We start from the raw sequence: 20,993 nt of genomic DNA, 5'->3' as shown, positions 1-20,993 counted from the left end.
AAAAAAAAAAAAAAAAAAAAACTAATCTTTAAGCCAGATAGCCCTCTCAAAAAAAAAGTCAGCCAATAATATTACCCACTAATAGTGTTTGTTTTAAGCCTCAAAACCTGCCCTTTAATCTTCCACCCCTAGTAGTGTTGACTCATAGCCTTTGTCATTGACTGTGTGCTAAATAAAAGCCCGAGGCCAGCACGTAATGGCCAGCAGTCGCAGCTGTTTACAGCACTCTGCAAAGAGTCTATAAACAGCCCACTCAGTCAAACTAGCAAAACATAGTATCTGTGTGTCAGTATACTTTATTCATCCATCATTAAGTCAGAGTCTGCAAGACAGACCCCAACAAGTAGTAACCCCAACACACATGATCACAGAGGACTTCCTGTAGGAGGTGATATTTTTGCTGGCCTTGTGGGGAAGGAAGAAAACATGTCAGGAGAGTTGAATGAGAAGGTACGGGTGCAGAAGCAAGGGCCAGGTCCAGCCTCCGAAAAAGGGGAAGACCGAGGTAGGCAGGGAACTTTTGGATCTTATTCTTCAGGCATTGGCGGGGGGCCACTGAAGGTTGTTGGGTCAGGATAGTCATCATTTGTACTGAGTTGGGATAGAGTCCCCTGGCATGTATGCAGGAGAGGGAACGGGGAGGGAGGTTGGAGCTTCCTGGGGGAGTAAGCTCTGTTCAGATAGAGGTCCTTGGGCCTGGCTGAGACCGTCACTGGCACAGGGAAGGAACTGCCTGCAGTCCTTTAAACCTGCCATTCCCAGAGCCATCCACAATGGCCCTGTGACTTTCGATACTGCCTGGCCCTGCCCCTCCCTGAGCCTTTCCAGCCACAGGCACAGCACTGAGGAACAAAGGGACCAGTGGGAAAGCAGGTTTCAATTAGGCCAGCGAGGCCTTAGAGGAGAGGGCACAGCCAGCCAGCCTTACCTCTGTGACTTTGGGGTCAAAGCTTCCCTTCCGGTGTGTGTTTCCTTGTCAGCAAATCAGGCTGCTTGGAAATCCATTCTTGCCCAAGGAAAAAAAAAAATTGAGTGCATTTGTTTTTTCTCTTTCTTTCCTTTCTTTCCTTTCTTTCTTTCTTTCAAGACAGAGTCTCACTCTGTTGCCTAGGCTGGAGTGCAGTGGCGTGATCTCGGCTCATGCAACCTCTGCATCCCGGATTCAAGCAATTCTCCTGCCTCAGCCTCCCAAGTAGCTGGGATTCCAGGCAGGCACCACCATGCCCAGCTAATTTTTTTGTGTTTTTAGTAGAGACGGGGTTTCACCATGTTGGCCAGGCTGGTCTCGAACTCCTGACCTCTGGTGATCCACTTGCCTTAGCCTCCGAAAGTTTGTGAGCCACTGAGCCTGGCCTCTTTTTTCATTTTGAGACAAGGTCTCACTGTGTCACCCATGCTGGCAGGAATGTCAGCATATCTCACTGCAACCTCGAACTCCTAGGCTCAAAGGATCATCTTACCTTAGCCTCCTGAATAGCTGGGACTACAAAAGTGTGTCACCACACCTGACTAATTTTTTTTTTTTAAGAGATGGAGTCTTGCTATGTTGTCCAGGCCAGTTTTGAACTCCTGGCCTCAGGCAGTCCTCCAGCCTCCACCTCCCCAGTGCTGGGATTACAGGCTTGAGCCACCACGCCCAACCTGTGCATTTATTTAAGTAGTATCTCCTGCATTCTTTCTTTGGGGTTGCAGGTAGGGGAGGTATACAGAATAAGACCCCCCATTCCTCACCCCTGCTAAACTTCGGATCATTCTAGTGACCTGAAGAGTAAAGACTAAACAGCACCAGCCACAGTGGCTTACTGTAATCCCAGCACTTTGGGAGGCTGAGGCAGGAATTGAAGAACAGCCTGGGCAACACAGCAAGATCCCATCTCTACCAAAAATACAAACATTAACCAGGTGCCCTGGTGCACGCCTACAGTCCCGGCTGCTTCTTAGGTGGCCAAGGCGGGAGGATCGCTTGAGCTTGGGAGTTCGAGACAAGCCTGGGAAGCATAGTGAGATCCCGTCACTACAAAAAATTTAAAAACTTACCCAGCCATGGTGGTATGTCCCTATAGTCCGAGCTACTTGGGAGGCTGAGGTGGGAGGATCACTTGAGCCTGGGGTGTTGAGGCTGTAGTGAACCGTGATTACGCCCCTGTACTCCAGCCTGAGCAACGGAGCAAGACCCTGTCTCAAAAAAAAAAAAAAAAAGAGTAAGGACCCATTTTATAGCCGGGCACAGTAGCTCACACCTGTAATCCCAGCACTTAGGGAGGCTGAGGCGGGCCGATCACAAGGTCAGGAGATCGAGACCATCCTGGCCAAGATGAAGCCCCGTCTCTACTAAAAATACAAAAATTAGCTGGGCATGGTGGCGCGTGCCTGTAGCCCCAGGTACTTGAGAGGCTGAGGCAGGAGAATCCCTTGAACCAGGGATCAGAGACTGCAGTAAGCTGAGATTGTGTCACTGCACTCCAACCAGGCGACAGAATGAGACTCAAAAAAAGACCCATTTTACAAGTGAGAAAGCAGACATTAACCTGCCCAGAGCTAGTGGTGAAAACCAAGACGGGAGAGGAAGTAGGAAATGCTCTCAGGGCACCGCCAGTGCTGCTGGGAAATGATGTGGGAAGACAGGGTGTGCCACCACGTGTGGTCCAGGACAGTCTGAGAAGGCTCTCAGGGGGCTGCGGCAAGATTCGGGTGGGCCTAGGGGCTGCAGTGTGAGTGAAGGACAGGCCCTACCTCTCACCTCCTTGGAGGCTCTGCTTCTGGAGGAGACTTTACTTTTTGTTTGCTTGCTTTTTTCTAGACAGTCTCGCTCTGTTGCCCGGGCTGGAACGCAGTGGTGTGATCTCCGCCCACTGCAACCTCCACCTCCCGGGTTCAAGCAATTCTCCTGCCTCAGCCTCCCACGTAGCTGAGATTACAGGCGCCCACCACCACGCCCAGCTAATTTTTTTGTATTTTTAGTAAAGATGGGCTTTCACTATGTTGGCCAGGCCCATCTTGAATTCCTGATCTCAGATGATCCTCCCCCCTCAGCCTCCCAAAGTTCTGGGATTGCAGGCATGAACCACTACGCCTGGCTCACTGGATAGTTTTTGGATTTATTTTATTGTTTTTTGTTTTGTTTTGAGACAGAGTCTCACTCCGTTGTTGCCCAGGCTGGAGTGCAGTGGCACGATCTCAGCTCACTGCAACCTCCGCTTCCTGGGTTCAAACAATTCTCTTGCCTCAGCCTCCCAAGTTAGCTGAGACTACAGGCATGCACCACTATGCCCAGCTAATTTTTATATTTTTAGTAAAGATAGGGTTTCACTATGTTGGCCAGGCTGGTCTCGAACTCCTGACCTCAAGTTATTTGCCCGCCTCAACCTTCCAAAATTCCAAAGTACTGGGATTATAGGTGTAAACCACCGCACATGGCCCACTGGCTAGTTGTCTTTTTGGTAGAGGAGTCGTCTCACTATGTTGCCTATGTGTGTCTCGAACTCCTGACCTCAAGCAGTCCTCCCACCTTGGCCTCCCAAAGTGCTGGGATTACAGGCGTGACCCCAGGAAGAAGGACGCTGACTCTGGCATGGGGAATGAAGGCCAGTGCCCTGTCACCCAGTCCTGCAAACCTCCAAGGCTGCAAACATTGCTTCCCACCAGAGAGCCTCTTCAGCCACTGAACGTGAGCCAGGCTGTGTGTTCACTGGCAGCCTTGACAGTTGGAAGCCAGCAGCTGGTCATGGTTCAGTGGACACTGGGTCTTTCCTGAGAGGGCAGGGGATGGCTTGTAAATGACAAGAACCAGCAGAGTTCCTTGTTTAATGTGAACGTTGTTAAGAGATTCTCGGTCTGAGCACAGTGGCTCGTGTCTGTAATCCCAGCACTTTGGGAAGCTGAGGCAGGTAGATGGCTTCATCCCAGGAGTTCGAGATCAGCCTGGGCAACATGGCAAAACCCCGTCTCTACAAATGATAGAAGAATTAATCTGGTGTGGTGGCGCCTGGCTGTGGTCCCAAATACATGGTTGGTTTCGGTGGCAGGATCACTTAAGCATGGGAGGTTGAGGCTGCAGTGAGTCATGATTGTGCTACTGCCCTCCAGCCTGGGTGACAGAGCAAGACCCTGTCTCAAAAAAAAAAAAAAGGTCTTGGCTCAAATGGGTGCAATATGTGGGGGTGTACCTGCGTGTATTCTGATTTTTTACATGTATGACTGCAGGGGTGCAATCTCAGTTCACTGCAACCTCCGCCTCCCGGGTTCAAGCAATTCTCATGCCTCAGCCTCCTGAGTAGCTGGGATTACAGGCACACACCACCATGCCTGGCTAACTTTTGTATTTTTAGTAAAGACCAAAACCCACCACGTAGTTGGGACCACAGCCAGGCGCCACCACACCAGATTAATTTTTCTATCATTTGTAGAGACGGGGTTTTGCCATGTTGCCCAGGCTGATCTCGAACTCCTGGAATGAAGCCATCTACCTGCCTCAGCTTCCCAAAGTGCTGGGATTACAGACACGAGCCACTGTGCTCAGACCAAGAATCTCTTTAACGTTCACATTAAACAAGGAACGCTGCTGGTTCGTGTCATTTACAAGCCATCCCCTGCCCTCCCATGTTGGCGAGGCTGGTTTCGAACTCCTGACCTCAAGTGATCCGCCTGCTTTGGCCTCCCAAGTGCTGGGATTACAGGTGTGTGCCACTGTGCCTGGCCTCTTTTATGTATTTAATGAGCCGTGTGTGCCGTGCTAGGTGTCCTGACAGATTCAGAGGAGTGTTAGAAGCCTCTGGGTAGTGGGCAGAAACTTAGACCTGCCCAGCACTGATCTGTGCTCCACATCACCAGCCCTCGTCCATCACAGGTCCTTGTCTGTGAACTGGGAACAGCAGTACATCAGTTGGTCCATGCCACGCTTGGTAAGGCATGGTCAGCAGGCAGTGACTGATCGAAAGGTGGAGAGGTGGCCACATGAGGTGGCTCACGCCTGTCATCCCAGCCATTTGGGAGGCCAAGGCAAGAAGACCAGCCTGGGCAACATCTCAAGAACCCATCTCCACCAAAAAAAAATAATAATAATTAAAAATTAACCAGGTGTGATGGGCGTGTCTGTAGTTCCAGCTACTCAGGAGGCTGAGGTGGGAAAATTGCTTGAGTCTGGGAGTTTGAGCTGTAGTGGGCTGTGATTGCACCACTGCACTCCAGCCTGGGCAGCAGAGCAAGACCCTGACTCTTGTTAAAAAAAAAAAAAAAAAAAGGCCGGGCACAGTGTCTCATGCCTATAATCCCAGGACTTTGGGAGGCCGAGGTGGGCAGAGATCAAGAGATCTAGACCATCCTGGCCAACATGGGGAAACTCCATCTCTACTAAAAATACAAAAAAATTAGCTGGGCATGGTGGCGCACACCTATCCCTGCTACTTAGGAGGCTGAGACATGAGAATTGCTTGAACCCGGGAGGCAGAGGTTGCAGTGAGTGGAGATTGCACCACTGCACTCCAGCCTGGGCAACAGAGCGAGATTCTCTCTTAAAAAAAAAAAAAGGCAGCGGCAGCAGCTCTGAGTTCTGCCCAGGGCTGACGCTGTGAGCAGGGTGGGCAGACCAATCCATCAGACAGGCTGCCTGCTGCTGGCCAGCTGTTGACTGACCTGAAATCCTCCAGCCAGCAGCTGCCGCCTCCTCCCCCGCACCCACGTTTGCAGCTGGCCTCAGGCCTGGGCTTCTCCCCAGGACCACTCTGGGAATCGTCTAAAGCTGCCGAGAGACTCCTTGTGGCAGAGTCTTCATTATGTCAGCACCCCCTCAAGGTACATGTGCACCCCAAAGCTTTACCGCCTCGCAGGCTGTATCAGCAGCTGCATCTGCTGGGGAGGACAGAGCCAGGATTGGCCCCGCGGAGCCCGAAGCCTGTGCCTTTGATAAGAGATAGGCCTCCCACTGCCAAAGATGGGAGCCGCCTCCCCATTTCTCTGCAGCCGCCTGCCTCTCCAGCTGCCCATCGGCTGACCACTGGCCCTTCTCAGCCACCTGGACCAATGGGCTCCCTGGGCTGTGGTCACCATGGTGACCAGAACTGGGCAGGTAGGAAGGCATGGGCCTCAATTTCCCTCCTCTCGGGCCAAGCTTGCCTTTTCCCAGGAATCTTCATCATCACAGCTGCCTTAGCTTACCCGTCTCTGAGCCCCTCCCTCCCTTTTCATCTTTATCTTTTGACACAGGGTCTGGCTCTGTTGCCCAGGCTGGCGTGCAGTCACAGCTCACTGCTGCCTCCATACCCCAGACTCAAGTGATCCTCCCACCTCAACCTGCCACGTAGCTGGGACCACAGGCATGTGCCCCCACGCCTGGCTCATTTATTTTTTATCTTTATTTTTTTAGAGTTGGGGTCTCGCTGTGTGACCCAGGCTGGTCTCAAATTCCTGGCCTCAAGCGATCCTCCCACCTTGGTCTCCCAAAGCACTGGGATTACAGGCGCGAGCCGCCGCCTCCAGCCTCAGCCCCTCTCTTTTTAGCACCCTGTTTTCTGAGGGACTTGGTACTTTTCACTGGGTGCACAAGACAGCATGTGGGTCCTTGAGTCAGACCTGTATTGGATTGCTGTTTCTGTTACTTCCTGAGTGATCTTAGGCAGATCACTGCCCCTTCCAGCATTTCTGGACTGTTGAGTATACAGTGAGCAAAATAACCCTGCCTCGACCAGGCACGGTGGCTCACGCCTATAATCACAGCACTCTGGGAGGCCCAGGCAGGTGGATCACTTGAAGCCAGGAGTTCAAGACCAGCCTGGCCAACACGGCAAAACCCCGTCTCTGCTAAAAATACAAAAATTAGCCAGGCATGGTGGTAGATAACTGTAATCCTAGCTACTTGGGAGGCTGAGGCAGGAGAATCGCTTGAACCTGGAAGTCAGAGACTGCAGTGAGCCCAGATGACACCACTGCACTCCAGCCTGGGTGACAGAGTGAGGCTCCATCTCGAAAAAACAAAAACAAACAAACCTGCCTCTTTGTGGGATGGCACCAGAGTCCCTCCACTGTGCCATGCCCCTCCCCGCTCAGGGCCTGGAACTCGGTGCGTTTAGGCAGGTGCCCGGTGATGCATGAAGAGTCCCGCCTGCATCCTGGTCTCGAGTTTGCAGCTGTGAGTCTGTGGACACACGTGCATAGTGTGTGCCTGTGTCCCACGTTCAGGACTACTCAGGGACTCTGTCTGCAGGACACGGTGGAAGGGATGGCTCAGACATTTGGATTCTGGGTGTGCATGAGCTAGGTAAGGAGGCTTAGCAGTTGCTTCTGCTCTGGCCTCCCATCCTGCCAAAGTCAGTGTCAGCCCCTGGGACTTCCAGGCCCTCAGGAGGGGCATGGGTGACAGTCACTGCCCTCCCCCCAAGGTACAGCATCTTCAGGGCTCCCCCTGGAGCTGCCTGTTCTTCCAGAGAAGCCCAGTGTGCAGGGCTGGATGAAGCAGAAAGAGAAACCTCAGATCCCCACCCTGCCTTCTCCTGGCCTCCCCTCCACCCAGAGCCTCCCCGGGAGGTCTCCGGGAACACAGTTTGAAAGCCACTTGCATGTAAGATGGTGGGCATGATGACAGCGCCAGACCCACAAAAGGGTTGTAAGGACTCAAAATAAGGGCATTACCCTCTACTGACACCATCGTTTTACGTCTGAGGAAACTGAGGCTCGGCACAGATCAGCCACTTCTCCACGTGGCTCCTGCTCTGCTGAGCTGCCTGCCACGTCCTGTGTCATCTGAGGGCCTTTCCTGCCCAGTCCTCCCAGGAAGCAGCCTTGGATTCAAATCCCATCCTGTTGAAGGCCAGACATGGTAGCTCACACCTGTAATCCTAGCCCTTTGGGAGGCCAAGGCAAGAGGATCACTTGAGACCAGGAGTTCGAGACCAGCCTGGCCAACATGGGGAAAACACCATCTTTACTAAAAATACAAAAATGAGCTGTGTGTGACGGTGCATACCTGTAATCACCGCTATCGCTCAAGCCCGGGAGATGGAGGTTGCAGTGAGCCAAGATTGCACCACCGCGCTCCAGCCTGGGCAACAGAGCAAGACTCTGTCTCAAAAAACAATCCCATCCTGTTGGAAAGTGAGGCTTGGGTGGCGCTGGCCCCAGAGCCTCATCCCCTCCTCTCTGACCTGCCTTGCCCTGCCCTGGGGACAGCTGGGACCCCAGCAGTCAGTCACAGGGCTGCCTTCTGTGTCTCCCTGCAGAGCTGCCCTCCTCAGAGCACCTGAGTGTGGCGGATGCCACCTGGCTGGCCCTGAACGTGGTGTCCGGCGGTGGCAGCTTCTCCAGCTCCCAGCCCATCGGTGTGACCAAGATCGCAAAGTCGGTCATCGCCCCACTGGCCGACCAGAACATCTCCGTGTTCATGCTGTCCACGTATCAGACAGACTTCATCCTGGTGAGCCAGTCATCACAGGCGCGCCTTGAACACTCACACCTGCCTGTCGGTCACACACATGCTCGCTCCCGTCTCCCACCCCTTGCAGCCTTGCCCTTCCACGCTACTCTGGGGTGGGGGCAGGGTCTCAGAGTGAGAGCTCGGGGCCCCAAGCCCACATGCCCCAGGGCCACCAGGCACACGCTGCCACAACTGCTTGCCCTCAGGTACGCGAGCGGGACCTGCCGTTTGTCACCCACACGTTGTCATCAGAGTTCACCATCCTGCGGGTCGTCAATGGCGAGACCGTGGCAGCCGAGAACCTCGGCATCACCAATGGCTTCGTGAAGCCCAAGATGGGTGAGCTGGGGGCGGGGTTTGTACACAGGAAACCTCACGAAGTTACCGGATCCAGCCACAGACTAGCCTCACTGTCAGCACGGGCTTCTGCCCACTGAGCATGAATGGAGTGCCAGGCAGAGAGGGATGCAAAGGGCTCGGCGTGGTGGCTCATGCCTGTAATCCCAGCACTTTGGGAGGCTGAGGCAAGTGGATCACCTGAGGTTGGGAGTTCGAGAACAGCCTGACCAACATGGAGAAACCCCATCTCTACTAAAAATACAGAATTAGCCGGGTATGGTGGTGCATGCCTGTAATCTCAGCTACTCAGGAGACTGAGGCAGGAGTATCGCTTGAACCTCGGAGGTGGAGGTTGCAGTGAGCTGAGATTGTGCTATTGCACTCCAGCCTGGGCAAAAAGAGCGAAACTCCATCTCAAAAAAAAAAAAAAGAACGTGACGCAAAGGTCCTAGGTAGGCCCCGCTGCCATGTCTAGCAAGGGTGCTGGGCGTGCACGCAGACAGCAATGGCCAGAGGCCACTCCTGCAGCAGGCCGCGTGTCACGGCGGGCCTCCCTGGGCAGGGACTGTGGAGCTGAAGCCTGGAGTATGGATGGGAGCGGAGCCAGGGGGTGACAGTGGGAAGGGCATCCCAGGCAGCCAGCACAGCATGTGCAAAGGCCCGGGGCCTGCGGGTGAGCTGGAGGATCAGGGCGGTGGTAGGTGGTGGCAGAGGCTGGACAGGCAGCGGTGCCTGAGTCTGTCTGGGCCTGCGGCTGAGCCGCCCCAGCCCTCTTCCCGGGCCCTGCACCCACCCACGCTGCTGCGTTCGGTCCCAGCCTCAGTGCCCGACATCTCTGTGCTGTTGCAGTCCAGAGGCCGGTCATCCACCCGCTGTCCAGTCCGAGCAACAGGTTCTGCGTCACCAGCCTGGACCCCGACACGCTGCCTGCTGTCACCACACTCCTCATGGACGTGATGTTCTACTCCAGTGGGTAGGGCTGCCTCGGGCGTGTGGGGCCGCGGGGTGGGCTGGGGGAAGGCACGGCTCTGCCAGGAGCTCGTCTGAGGTGGGGAGACACAGACTTGCCCTGGAGCTAGTCTGATAGGGGAGATACAGGCCTGCACCGGAGCTAGTCTGAGTGGGGAGACAGGGACCTGCCCCAGAACTAGTCTGATGGGGGAGACACAGACCCACTCCAGAGTTAGTCTGAGGGGAGAGACGTGGACCCGCCCCAGAGCTAGTCTGAGGGGGGAGACACCAACCCACCTGGAGCTAATCTGACGGGGGGAGACACGGACCTGCCCCAGAGCTAGTCCGAGGGGGGAAACAGCTCTACCTAAAGCTCCAGTCTGAGGGGAGAGACATCCTACCCTGGGAACACCAAAGTTTGGTGAAGCTCCAAGGACACATTGGGAGCTATAACAAACTCTCCACTCCCCACAGAGCTCCAAGGACAGGCCCAGTCTGTTGTGGAGCGGAGAACCCAGATTTTTTCATTTGGTGAATGACAGGCGTTGCATCACTTCCTCAGTGGATTTTGTAAAGCTTAGGCCAACGCCAGGTGGGGCAGGGCAGGGCAGGGTCCAGCATGCTGACGGTCACCCCAGCCTGTGCCCTGAGGTGTGGGCAGACCCCGGAAGGGGCCCAGTAGCCTGTGCGGGGGGGTCAGCCAGCCCCCCAGCACTGCAAAGCGCAGCACCCGCCTCTGAATGTGGTGAAATCATCCCCATTGCATTGCGAGCAGATGAGAAGGACCCTGGCCCAGGGTTGCCCAGGTGGCATCAAAGCCTGGGCAGGGCCCAGTTTCCCTGGGCAGGTGGGCAGGCGCCTCAAGGGCTCCATCCTTACCAGCTCCCCCCAACCCCCAGAGTGAAGGACCCCATGGCTGCCGGGGATGACTGCGGCCACATCCGCTTCTTCTCCTTCTCCCTCATTGAGGGCTACATCTCCCTGGTGATGGACGTGCAGACGCAGCAGAGGTGAGCCAGGCCCTGGGGTGGACGCTCAATCCAGGGTGGGCCCCAGGGTCTGGGGGGACTCTGTGATGGGCCCATCACCCACTTTGTCTTTTTTTTTTTTTTTTTTTTTTTTTTTTTTTTGAAACAGTCTCAGTCTGTCACCCAGGCTGAGTGTAGTGACGCAGTCTCAGCTCATGCAACCTCCGCCTTCCGGGTTCATGCAGTTCTCCTGCCTCAGCCTCCCGAGTAGTGGGGATCATAGGTTCCCGCCACCATGCCCACTGATTTTTGCGCATTTAGTAGAAACAGGGCTTCACTATGTTTGCCAGGCTGGTTTCAAACTCCTGACCTCAAGTGATCCGCCCGCCTCGGCCTCCCAAAGTGAGGATTACAGATGTGAGCCACCACACCTGGCCCTCGTTTTTATTTCTGTTGAGACAGGATCGCACTGTGTCGCCCAGGCTGGAGTGCAGTGGTGCAGTCTCGGCTCACTGCAGCCTCTGCCTCCGCGGTTCAGGCGATTCGTGTGCCTCAGCCTCCTGAGTAGCTGGGACTACAGACTCGTGCCACCACACTGATTTTTGTATTTTCATTTTTTTATTTTTTTTTTTAGAAACAGAGTTTTACCATGTTGGCCAGGCTGGTCTTGAACTCCTGACCTCAGGTGATTCACCCACCTCGGCCTCCCAAAGTGCTGGGATTACAGGCGTGAGCCACTGTGCCCAACCACTTTGTCTCTAATAAACCCTCACTGTCGCCCTTCATCATAAGTGAGCCAGCTCCTCAGCTCAAAGAGGGGCAGGGGTTGTCCAAGTTCCACAGTGAGGGGGTGGCAAGGTGGGAATTTGAACCACGGCCCCAGTGCTATTTGTCCCTCAGCTTCTGCTCTGGACCTGGGAAGAAGTGTCCAGACTAGCCTTAGCAAGGGGCCCAGGGGTCTTGTTCCAAACCCCAGACTGATATCACCCTCCCCATCTGCCTCCCCGCAAGACAAGGAGGCTTTGGGGCGAATGGGTCCAGGCTGTCCAGAGGGGATGGTCCTTGTGGGCCCTCAGCTCTGGCCCACCCACCCATCCGCCCGGCCAGCCCCCTGCCTCCCTCTGGCTGATGCACCAGCACGCCAAGGAGGGAGCGCAGTTCACATCAGCCTCGGGGATTCTTCTCTCACCCCCTTTGAAGGTTTCCTAGTAACTTGCTGTTCACAAGCGCATCCGGAGAGCTCTGGAAGATGGTGCGGATTGGAGGACAGCCCCTGGGATTTGGTGAGCCCTCGGGGGGACTGCATGGGGGGAGGGGGAGCTGGCATTGCCGGGCCCACTCACACACATTGACCTCGGTGACAGCCGCTGCTGGGGGTACAGATGAGACTGAGGTTTGTGGAGCCCAAAGTTTCGGTTGCTCCCCAGCGTGTGACAGGTGCACACAGGCCTCTTGAGGACGGGAGGAGCAGGCCTCGATCAGAGTGATTTTGTTTTGTCCCTTCTTGAAAATGAATACATTGCTTATTATTAGAAAATTAAACAGCTGCACGAAGTGGCTCATGTTTGTTATCCTAGCACTTTGGGAGGCCTAGGTGGGAGGATCCCTTGAACCCAGGAGTTCTATACCAGCCTAGGAAACATAGCAAGGCCCTGTCTCTACGAAAAAAAATTTAAAATTAGCTGGGCATGGTGGCAGGCGTCTGTAATCCCAGCTACTCAGGAGGCTGAGGCAGGAGGATTACTTGAGCCCAAGAGTTCAAGGCTGCAGTGAGCCATGATCACGCCATTGTACTCCAACCTGGGCGACAGAGCAAATCCTCATCTCTAGCAATAAAGAGGCCAGGCGTGGTGGCTCGTGCCTGTAACCCAGCACTTTGGGAGGCCGAGGTGGGTGGATCACCTGAGGTCAGGAGTACGAGACCAGCCTGGCCAATATAGTGAGACCCCATCTCTACTAATCATGCAAAAAGTTAGCCAGGCATTGTGGCTTGCGCCTGTAATCCCAGGTACTTGGGAGGCTGAGACAGGAGAATCGCCTGAACCCAGGAGGCAGAGGTTCTAGCGGCAGTGAGCCAAGATTGTGCCACTGCCCTCCAGCCTGGGCAACAGAGCAAGACTCCATCTCAAATAATAATAATTTAATTTAAAAAGAAAGAATAAATTGGGCTGTGATAAAAGTTAAGGAGAAAAAACATCACTCCTAGTTCCACAGTTCAAAGAGAATACCTGTTGGCAATTTTTTAAAGTATTTTCTTCACATAAGTACGTGTAATCGTCAGACAGAAGTGTCTTCACATAAGTATCTGTAATTGTCAGAGAGTCTGACACCCACCACGTTACCCCTAAGTACTTCTCCTTTTCCATCCTGGGAAGAAACACTTTTTCCTGTACAACCGCAGGATTCCGCGGGAGAATATTTTTAGTCATTCCCTAAGACTCAGTCTTGCCTCTGTTTCCACGATTGTCCAGACAGTGTCTTTGGTGGATAGCATTTTTTTTTTTTTTGAGACAGGATCTTGCTCTGTCACCCAGGCTAGAGTGCAGTGGCACAGTCTTAGCTCACTGCAGCCTTTGCACCCTGGGCTCAGGTGATTCTCCTGCCTCGGCCTCCAGAGTAGCTTGGATTACAGGTGTAAGCCACCGCACCCAGCCAAGGTGTCACACTTTTAAACAGCCAGATCTCATGACAACTTAACTGTCACAAGAACAGTACCAAGAGGATGGTGCTAAACCATTTATGAGCAATCCACCCCCACGGCCAAGTCACCTCCCACCAGGCCCCACCTCCAAGACTTCAGATTACAATTGGAAGATTCAGACAGCAGCACAGAGCCAGCCTGCATCGCCGGCCAGCGACCAGAGACGGCTCTTGGCTGGGGGACATCCAGGTTAAGCCTTCAAGAGAAATGGCGAGTGGGAGGCCGGGTGCAGTGGGTCACGCCTGTCATCCCAGCATTTTGGGAGGCTGAGGCAGGTAGGTCACTTGAGGTCAGGAGTTCGAGACCAGCCTGGCCAACAAGGTGAAACCCCCTCTCTACTAATAATACAAACAAATGAGCTGGGCGTGGTGGTGGTACACGCCTGTCATTTCAGCTATTCAGGAGGCTGAGGCCCGAGGATCCCTTGAACCCGGGAGGTGGAGGTTGCAGTGAGGTGAGATCACACCAGTGCACTCCGGCCTGGGCAATGGAGCGAGACTCCGTCTCAAAAATAAAAGCAGGATGGCGGATGGGAATTCTCTAGGAGCATGGTGGGTGCAGGGTAGGCATTGCCCACAGAGGGTAGAGGCTGAAGAGCCACAGAGGCAAGGGTCGCCAGGTGACGCAGAGGCTAAGGACGTTCTCCCCTGTCCCTAGATGAGTGTGGCATCGTGGCCCAGATCTCAGAGCCCTTGGCTGCTGCAGACATCCCAGCCTACTACATCAGTACTTTCAAGTTTGACCATGCACTGGTGAGTGTCCAAACCCAGATTCCCCCGGGGCAGGGCCGGAGGGGGGCAGCGGGTTCCTGGGCTGACCGACAGGTGTCTCCTTCCTCCCCCACCCCGCCCCCTGAGCAGGTCCCAGAAGAGAACATCAACGGTGTCATCAGTGCCCTGAAGGTCAGCCAAGCAGAGAAGCACTAGGAGGGTCTCTTCTGCCCCTCCCCGCTGCTGCCTGGCCCAGCCCCAACCCCGAAGATTGATCTTGCAGTATTTCTCTACAGACTGGAAAATCGGCCCTGGGGACCCCGAGGAAGGGGCCTCTCCGGGAGACTCCCTCGATTGCCAATCCCTCCAGGCCAGGGGCCCACACCAAGGCCTCCTCATGCCCTCCTGCCTTCCCAGAGCCCCCCAGCCCTCCAGAGAACACCCTGCCTCTTCCCCACTTCCCCACCCCAGAAAATGCTTTCGGAGGCCCAGGGGGCTGTGAGCTGATCCGCCTTCTCATCCAGCCTCGCCCACGGCCAGGGGCAGATGCGGAGGGAAGCTGGTCCCTCCTACGAGACAGCCGTTTACCAACTGTCATGTCACCTTGTAGGGCTGGGGCTGGCGGGGTGGGGTGGAGTCTGGCACGCCCGGGAGAGTTTTGGGGGCGAGTACTGTGGTCGCTGGTCTCTGGTCCGTCAGCTCAGGGCTGGTCCCCTCCAAGTGGAGGCCAGCACTACCCCCTCAGGTCATCGGGGCTGGTGAGGCTCAGACGGGAACCCAGGTGGCATCCCCAAGCTGGGAAGGACCCAAACTCCCCCTGTACCTCGCCTGCCATTCACAGGGCCTGGGCCCAACTCCCAGCAAGACTGCCAAGAGGGCCCTGTCCAGACCCTCCCCCACAAACACCCAGTCCTTGGGGGAGGAGGGAGGGTCCCAGGAGACCCACCAGCCTGGAGCAGTAGCTCCTGTTCCCTCAGCTCTCCCTGGACCCGCCTTGGGCAGGCAGAGCCTCAGTTTCCCCCAGCAGGGATATCCCTGGCTTTTTGGGCCTGGGGTTTCTTAGGTGGTGTCCCACCTCCCCAACAGATGACTAGACCAGCATAGGACTCCCCGCCTCCCTCTCCTGCCCCCAACTCGCCTGCCCACCCCTTGGTCGGGGGCTGTGGCATTCCTAAGTACTTGACCCAGGAGGCAGCTTAACTGAGCCTTAACAGAGAAAACCATACCTTGTTTTAGTTTTTTATTTAATGTGTTTGCACCCAGGCTGCTGTTGGCGGTAGTTTCTGTTTGAGGGGGTAGGTAAGACCGATCTGAGTTGTGTCGAGGGGGCCTGGAGGCTCTGTGTCACTAGGCTGGTCCTCTGGGGCTCCAGGGATAGGCATGAGAGTCGGGAGATGTCACCCAAGCCTTGGCCCTCTCTTCTGAAGGGAAGCTGAGAGCAGACATCTACAAGAGGCTGGAGCTGCTGTCACCCCACATGGGACCTCCCAACCAGCTGTGGCTCTTGCCGAGCACCAGAGGCGGTGAGGGGACCCTAGGGCCATGGGGAAGAGACAGCAGGGTGACGGGCCAGCTGGGTGGTCACGACCAGGAGGCACGGGGTTAGCTGTGGCGTCCCTTCCATTGATTGGGGTGACTTTCTGAGTGAGCAAGGTCCAAGGGCCTCTGTGGCTTTGGCTCTGACAGTCAAGTTGTGATGTTTCTTTTTTCTGAGATGGTGCCTCTGTCACCAAGGCTGGAGTGCAGTGACACGATCTTGGCTCTCTGCAACCTCCACCTCCCAGGTTCAAGTGATTCTCCTGCCCCAGCCTCCCGAGTAGCTGGGAATACATAACACGTACCACCATGCCTGGCCAGTTTTTGTATTTTTAATAGAGACAGAGTTTTGTCACGTTGCTCAGGCGATCCGCCCGCCTTGGCCTCCCAAAGTGCTAGGAATACAGGTGCGAGCCACAGCACCCGGCCAAGTTGTGCTGTTTCTGAGAACGTCAGAGGAGAAGGAATAGTTTCTAAACCTGGCAAAGTGCCCCCCGCTTCTATGAGCCGAGTGGGACCCTCTGAGCCCCAGAAGCCCACTACATCAATTAGAAACCCACTTTTTTTTTTTTTTTAAGTTAATTCATTTTGCACAAAACTTCAAAACAAAACTTGTACATTGCTGGTCCCAAAAGGGAGGCGGCCAGGTGGGGCGGGCCTGCGGTAGAAGCCCTGAGTCCCCTTTCTGACCTTGCAAGGCCTTGATTTTCCTTTCTGTCATTTCCCCCTGACAATGTCACTTCTCTGCCTTTCCTTCCCGCCGTGCAAGTGTGTCGGCCCCATGACCCCAGCGTCCTGTGTCCCCCAGCTAGACTTCCTAGGACATATCTATTGTACACACCTATAAATACCTGTGTTTTATGTTGATAGAGATATATACTGTAAATAGCATATATACTTGAGCAATATATATGTTAATATATACTGTGTGAGCAGTCTGTGGACACAGCCCCCCGCTGTGTGTGCCCACGTGTGTGGGTGTGGTGGCCTCCGCCCCGCGCCGTCTGCCACGCACGCGGGCACGTTGGAGTCACCATATATTTTTAATTCAAGTATATATAGGCAATACGATTATTACAGAAGCCGGGGGGTTCCCACAGACCTGACTTGAGAGATCAAAGCCAGCCACTCAGAGCATGGGACGTGGGACGTGGGGCAGGTGCCAAGAGCCCACTGTGACGTGAGTCATGCCTCCTGCACCCCACTTTCCCCAGCCACAGTCCTGGGCGCCCTTGATTTTTTTGGGGGGGATGTTGATCCCCAGGGAGGAATATTTGGAATTTCTTGCTTTTAATTGGAATGCCCCCCTCTTGCCTGCCCCACCTGGCGGCCTCACCCCGAAGACCCGGGCTGGCCAGATGGCCCACGCTGCCTGCGTTCCGCCTCCGTGGGTGGCAGTTTTTACACAGGTGGCTTATCTGTTGTTTTTTTTTGGGGGGGGTGGTGTTTGTTTTGGTAACCTGCAAGCTTAGAAATCTCAGGTTCTGCTCCTGGGGCTCCTCCTGGGGATTGGCCTCATGAAACAGAAAAGCAGGAGTAGTGGGCTGGGGCCAGGGTCTGGCTCTGCAGGGGTGATGCCTGTTCCAGCCAGACCCGTGGGAGCTTTCCCCCAGGGACCCTACTTTGCGGTCCCGGGGGCCCCTTTAGTTTTTCTGTGCCCGTCCTGCTCACGTAAAGCTTGGTTGATCTTCTCGGCGTTCTGTATACAGCGCAGTCTTGGTTTGGTCTCCACAGCTGTTCGGTGGGGTAGATGTGAGTGTGGTTTTTCCCAGCAGGGGTTGTCTGCCCTTGTATTCCAGCCATCTCCTGGTCTGCTGGGTGAGAGGGTCTCTCCAAGCCCCAGTCCCCACTAGGAGGGGTGTGTGTTTCTCGGAGGGGCTGCGAGCAGGACCCGTCTCCATCCGCAGCTGCATGGGGCTCCCTGCCTGACTGCCATCTGTCCCCCGGAGGAAATCCGAGGAGTGGGCCCGTTGTTTCGGCGTGGCAGATGGGGCAGGTGCCTGGCCGGGGAGGAAGGGAGCTCTCTGTGATATGGATTTTTCCTCTTTAGATGGGAGTCTTTTTCTGTCACCCAGGCTGGAAGGCAGTAATGGCATGATCTCAGCTCACTGCAACCTCCACCTCCTGGGTTCAAGAAAGTCTCCTGCCTCAGCCTCCCAAGTAAGGGGGATTACAGGTGCCCGTCACCACACTCAGCTAATTTTGGTATTTTTAGTAGAGACAGGTTTCACCATGTTGGCCAGGCTGGTCTGGTACTCGTGATCTCAAGTGATCTGCCTACCTCAGCCTCCCAAAGTGCTGGGATTACAGGTGTGAGCCACCACACCAGGCCTCATGTGGAATGTCTAGGAGCAAGCAGGTGGTCCCTGGCTGCCAGGTGGGCTCCTGGAGTGCGTGTCTTGGCCCCTGTGTGGTTCTCCAGTAAGAAAACCCCAGACAGTCTCAAACCCTCTGTCCGTGCACTCCAAGGACGGTGGGAGCTGAAGGATGGGGAGGGACAGAGAGCGACCACCCCTCCCCACCACTGATAAGTTCTGTCTCGTCATGGGGCTCCCCTGGTTCCTAAGACACCTGTTTCTCCTCAGCCCCTCATCCTAACCCAGCAAAGATGGGCATTACCAACTCTGCACCTCCTTCCTCCATGGGCATCTCTAGAACCCCCCGGGCACTGCCCACGCCACCATCCTCAGCCCAGGGCATGCATTCGAGCTGGAGAGGCTTGCAGCCCTCGCTCCAGTAGCCTGCCCTCCCCAAGATTCAGGGGGAGCCCAGAGCCTCACCCTAAACCACCAGCATACTCACCCCCAGGCACCAGGCTGCTGGTGGGAAAGGAAGGAGCTGGGCAATCAGAGGCTCCCAGCGCAGCCGCCTGGAGCAGCGTAGCCACGGTGACTTTTTTTTTAGCAGGAGGAGGTTTGGTCTGGAGGGGCTTGCTCCTCCAAGGTGACAGAAGATGCCCTGGAGGTCAGGAGAGAAGACAGGGAGGGCCAGGCCCCCGTGAAAGCCCAGGGCACTATTTTCCTGGTGATCTTAAGAGGTGAACCCCAGCCAGCTCCCACCGACCCCTCCTCCTGGCTGCATTTTCCAGGGAGACCTTTGGGAGTCCTAAGACCACTCTGGGCCCCTTTCTGAGCCCTGAGATCTGGTTGTGGGGACAACCAGGGCTTTTGCAGCCCCAGCTAAGAGAGGGGGCTTCAGGGCAAGAGTAGCCCAACCCTGCAGTGAGGGGATTTTTTTTTTTCTTTTTTTTTGAGATGGAGTCTCGCCCTGTCACCCAGGGTGGAGGGCAGTGGAGTGATCTCAGCTCACTGCAACCTCCACCTCCTGGGTTCAAGCGCTTCTCCTCCAACAGCCTCCCAAGTAGCTGGGATTACAAGCGTGAGCCACCATGCTTGGCTAATTTTTGTATTTTTAGTAAAGACAGGGTTTCTCCATATTGGGCAGGCTGGTCTCGAACTCCTGACCTCAGGTGATCCACCCACCTTGGCCTCCCAAAGTGCTGGGATTACAGGCGTGAGCCACTGCGCCCAGCCAGTGGGGGTATTTTTGATGCCACTTCCTGAGTGAAGCACTTTGCATGGGGATGGGAAGAAGAACCCCCATTCTCAACCCACTCCGAGCAGGGCCTGGAGCAGTGGAGACGGTGGTTGGTGTAATAGGCAGAGCCTGAGTGAGGCCGGTGGGCTTCTCAACATGAAAAAGACAATGGCTTTGGGTACTATGGTGAGGGAGGGGATTAGGCTTGGTGGGGGCCCATTCAAAGGAGACTGGGCTCAGTGGCTCACACCTGTAATCCCAGCATTTTGGGAGGCCAAGGCGGGAGGATCCATTGAGGCTAGGAGTTCAAGACCAACCTGACCACATAGCAAGACCCCACCTCTACCAAAAAAAAAAAAAAAAAAAAAAAAAAAAAAAAAAAAAAAAAAAAAAAAAAAAAAAAAAACAAAAAAAAAAAAAAAAAACAGGCTGCCATGGAAGGAAGGAAGCCAGCCAGCAGCGGCCTGGTGCAGAGGCAGGAGCCTGAGGCCTGGGCCATGGCATCCAGGCACAGCCTGGTGGCCAAGAGAGCTTGTGGCTGTCGTTACAAGGGAAGAGGAGGTATGGAGATGGGAAGTGCCGGGCAGCTTCTGTGCTGGGAGTCGGGACACAGGCCTGGGCGTGTTTATGCACACGTATGTGCTTGTATGTGGGTGTGTTCATACACTAATATTAGTGTGTGCGCGCGCAGGTGAGCAGAGCCCGTACCTGAGGTGGGACTGGCTCCTGGAGTATTTTGAGTTCTCAGAAGCAGTCTTGCTCTCGGGCCCGAGTACAGAGATGATCAGGTGAGTGGAGGCAGGACTGGAATGCAGGCCCTGGCTCCAGGGCAAAGGGTGGGGCGTCTCTGGTAGGATGGCCTCACCCCACTTGTCAGAACTACTCTGGAGGGGGGCAAAGGTGTCAGGAACAGTTTGGCTGAGCATTTCTGGCTCAGGGTTTTTCATGAGGTTGCTGTTGTCTGAAATCAGCTAAGGATTGGAGGACGCACTGCTAAGTTAGGCCTGGCTGTAGGCAGGAGGCCTCAGTCCTCCTCCAGGTGGGCCAACCCACGGAGCTGCTTGAGTGTCCTCACAATATGGCGCCCGGCTTCCCCTGCCAGAGCAAGAGATTCAAGGGCCCAGGGTAGAAGCTGAAGTGTTACTTTTATCCCGAGCCTCAGAATTCACACGCAGTTGCCTCCACCATGCTCTGGTGTGATACAGCCCAGCTCTGATTGGAAGGGGCTGGGCCTGCCCATGCTGACTCTTCAAAGGCATCCCATCCTGAAGGTGGTGTTCCCAGGGAGAGCTTTTGGAGGCCGGCGCTCCCTCACCTACTAGGGTTCATTCTGGAAGAGGGTCCAGAAGAATTGGAGACCCTTGCCCCTCAACTTTGGAGGTGGCAGGGTGAACAGCAGGCCAAGTTCAGGGCCTGAGACAGGCCAAGGCCAGTGCAGTTTCCCCCCCGCACTGCCTCAGTTCACCTGTATTCAGAAGACGGGTCTGGGAAGAGTTGAGCAGAGTTCCCTCTAAAAGAGTAGGGAGCTGATAACAATCCCAAGCCCTCCTCTTAATGCCAAAATCATTTCCGTTATCCTGAGATGGGGTGAGTGGATGGATAGTGTACTGAGGGGCCTCTGCCCTGCCCGGAGCCCCCATCAAAGGGGAGCGCAGGGGACTTCCTGCCCACGGCCCCCTCTGGCCCTCGCCTGGCATGCCTGGGTCACCAGCAGCAGCAGTGGTGTTTCAGTGGTCCCAAGATCTGGGGGAAGGGGAGAACCCGCCATCTTATCCCTACCCCCTGGGGCCTTCACGCTTATTTTCTTGTTGAAGAAACACAAAACCCTCGAGATTCATGTACTGTAT

General features: G+C 55.1%; 1 protein-coding gene across 1 annotated transcript in view; it reads left to right on the top strand.

The window, feature by feature from the left end:
• The window catches only part of CASTOR2 (cytosolic arginine sensor for mTORC1 subunit 2), a 58,727-nt gene extending 42,875 nt beyond the window's left edge, over nt 1-15,852 (top strand). Inside the window, exons 3-9 of the mRNA XM_017543339.2 lie at nt 8,211-8,404; nt 8,611-8,743; nt 9,593-9,716; nt 10,594-10,704; nt 11,863-11,945; nt 14,021-14,115; nt 14,224-15,852. Of these exons, the coding sequence (XP_017398828.1) occupies nt 8,211-8,404; nt 8,611-8,743; nt 9,593-9,716; nt 10,594-10,704; nt 11,863-11,945; nt 14,021-14,115; nt 14,224-14,289 (806 nt within the window). The 3' untranslated portion in view covers nt 14,290-15,852. The remainder of the gene's footprint in view (nt 1-8,210; nt 8,405-8,610; nt 8,744-9,592; nt 9,717-10,593; nt 10,705-11,862; nt 11,946-14,020; nt 14,116-14,223) is intronic.
• The last annotated feature ends 5,141 nt before the right edge of the window (nt 15,853-20,993 follow it).

Source organism: Cebus imitator, unplaced genomic scaffold (genome assembly GCF_001604975.1).
Source record: "Cebus imitator isolate Cc_AM_T3 unplaced genomic scaffold, Cebus_imitator-1.0 Scaffold153, whole genome shotgun sequence".
In the NCBI taxonomy this organism is placed as follows: domain Eukaryota; kingdom Metazoa; phylum Chordata; class Mammalia; order Primates; family Cebidae; genus Cebus; species Cebus imitator.
The sequence above is the reverse complement of the archived record's forward strand: the minus strand, read 5'-3'. Positions and strand labels throughout refer to the sequence as shown.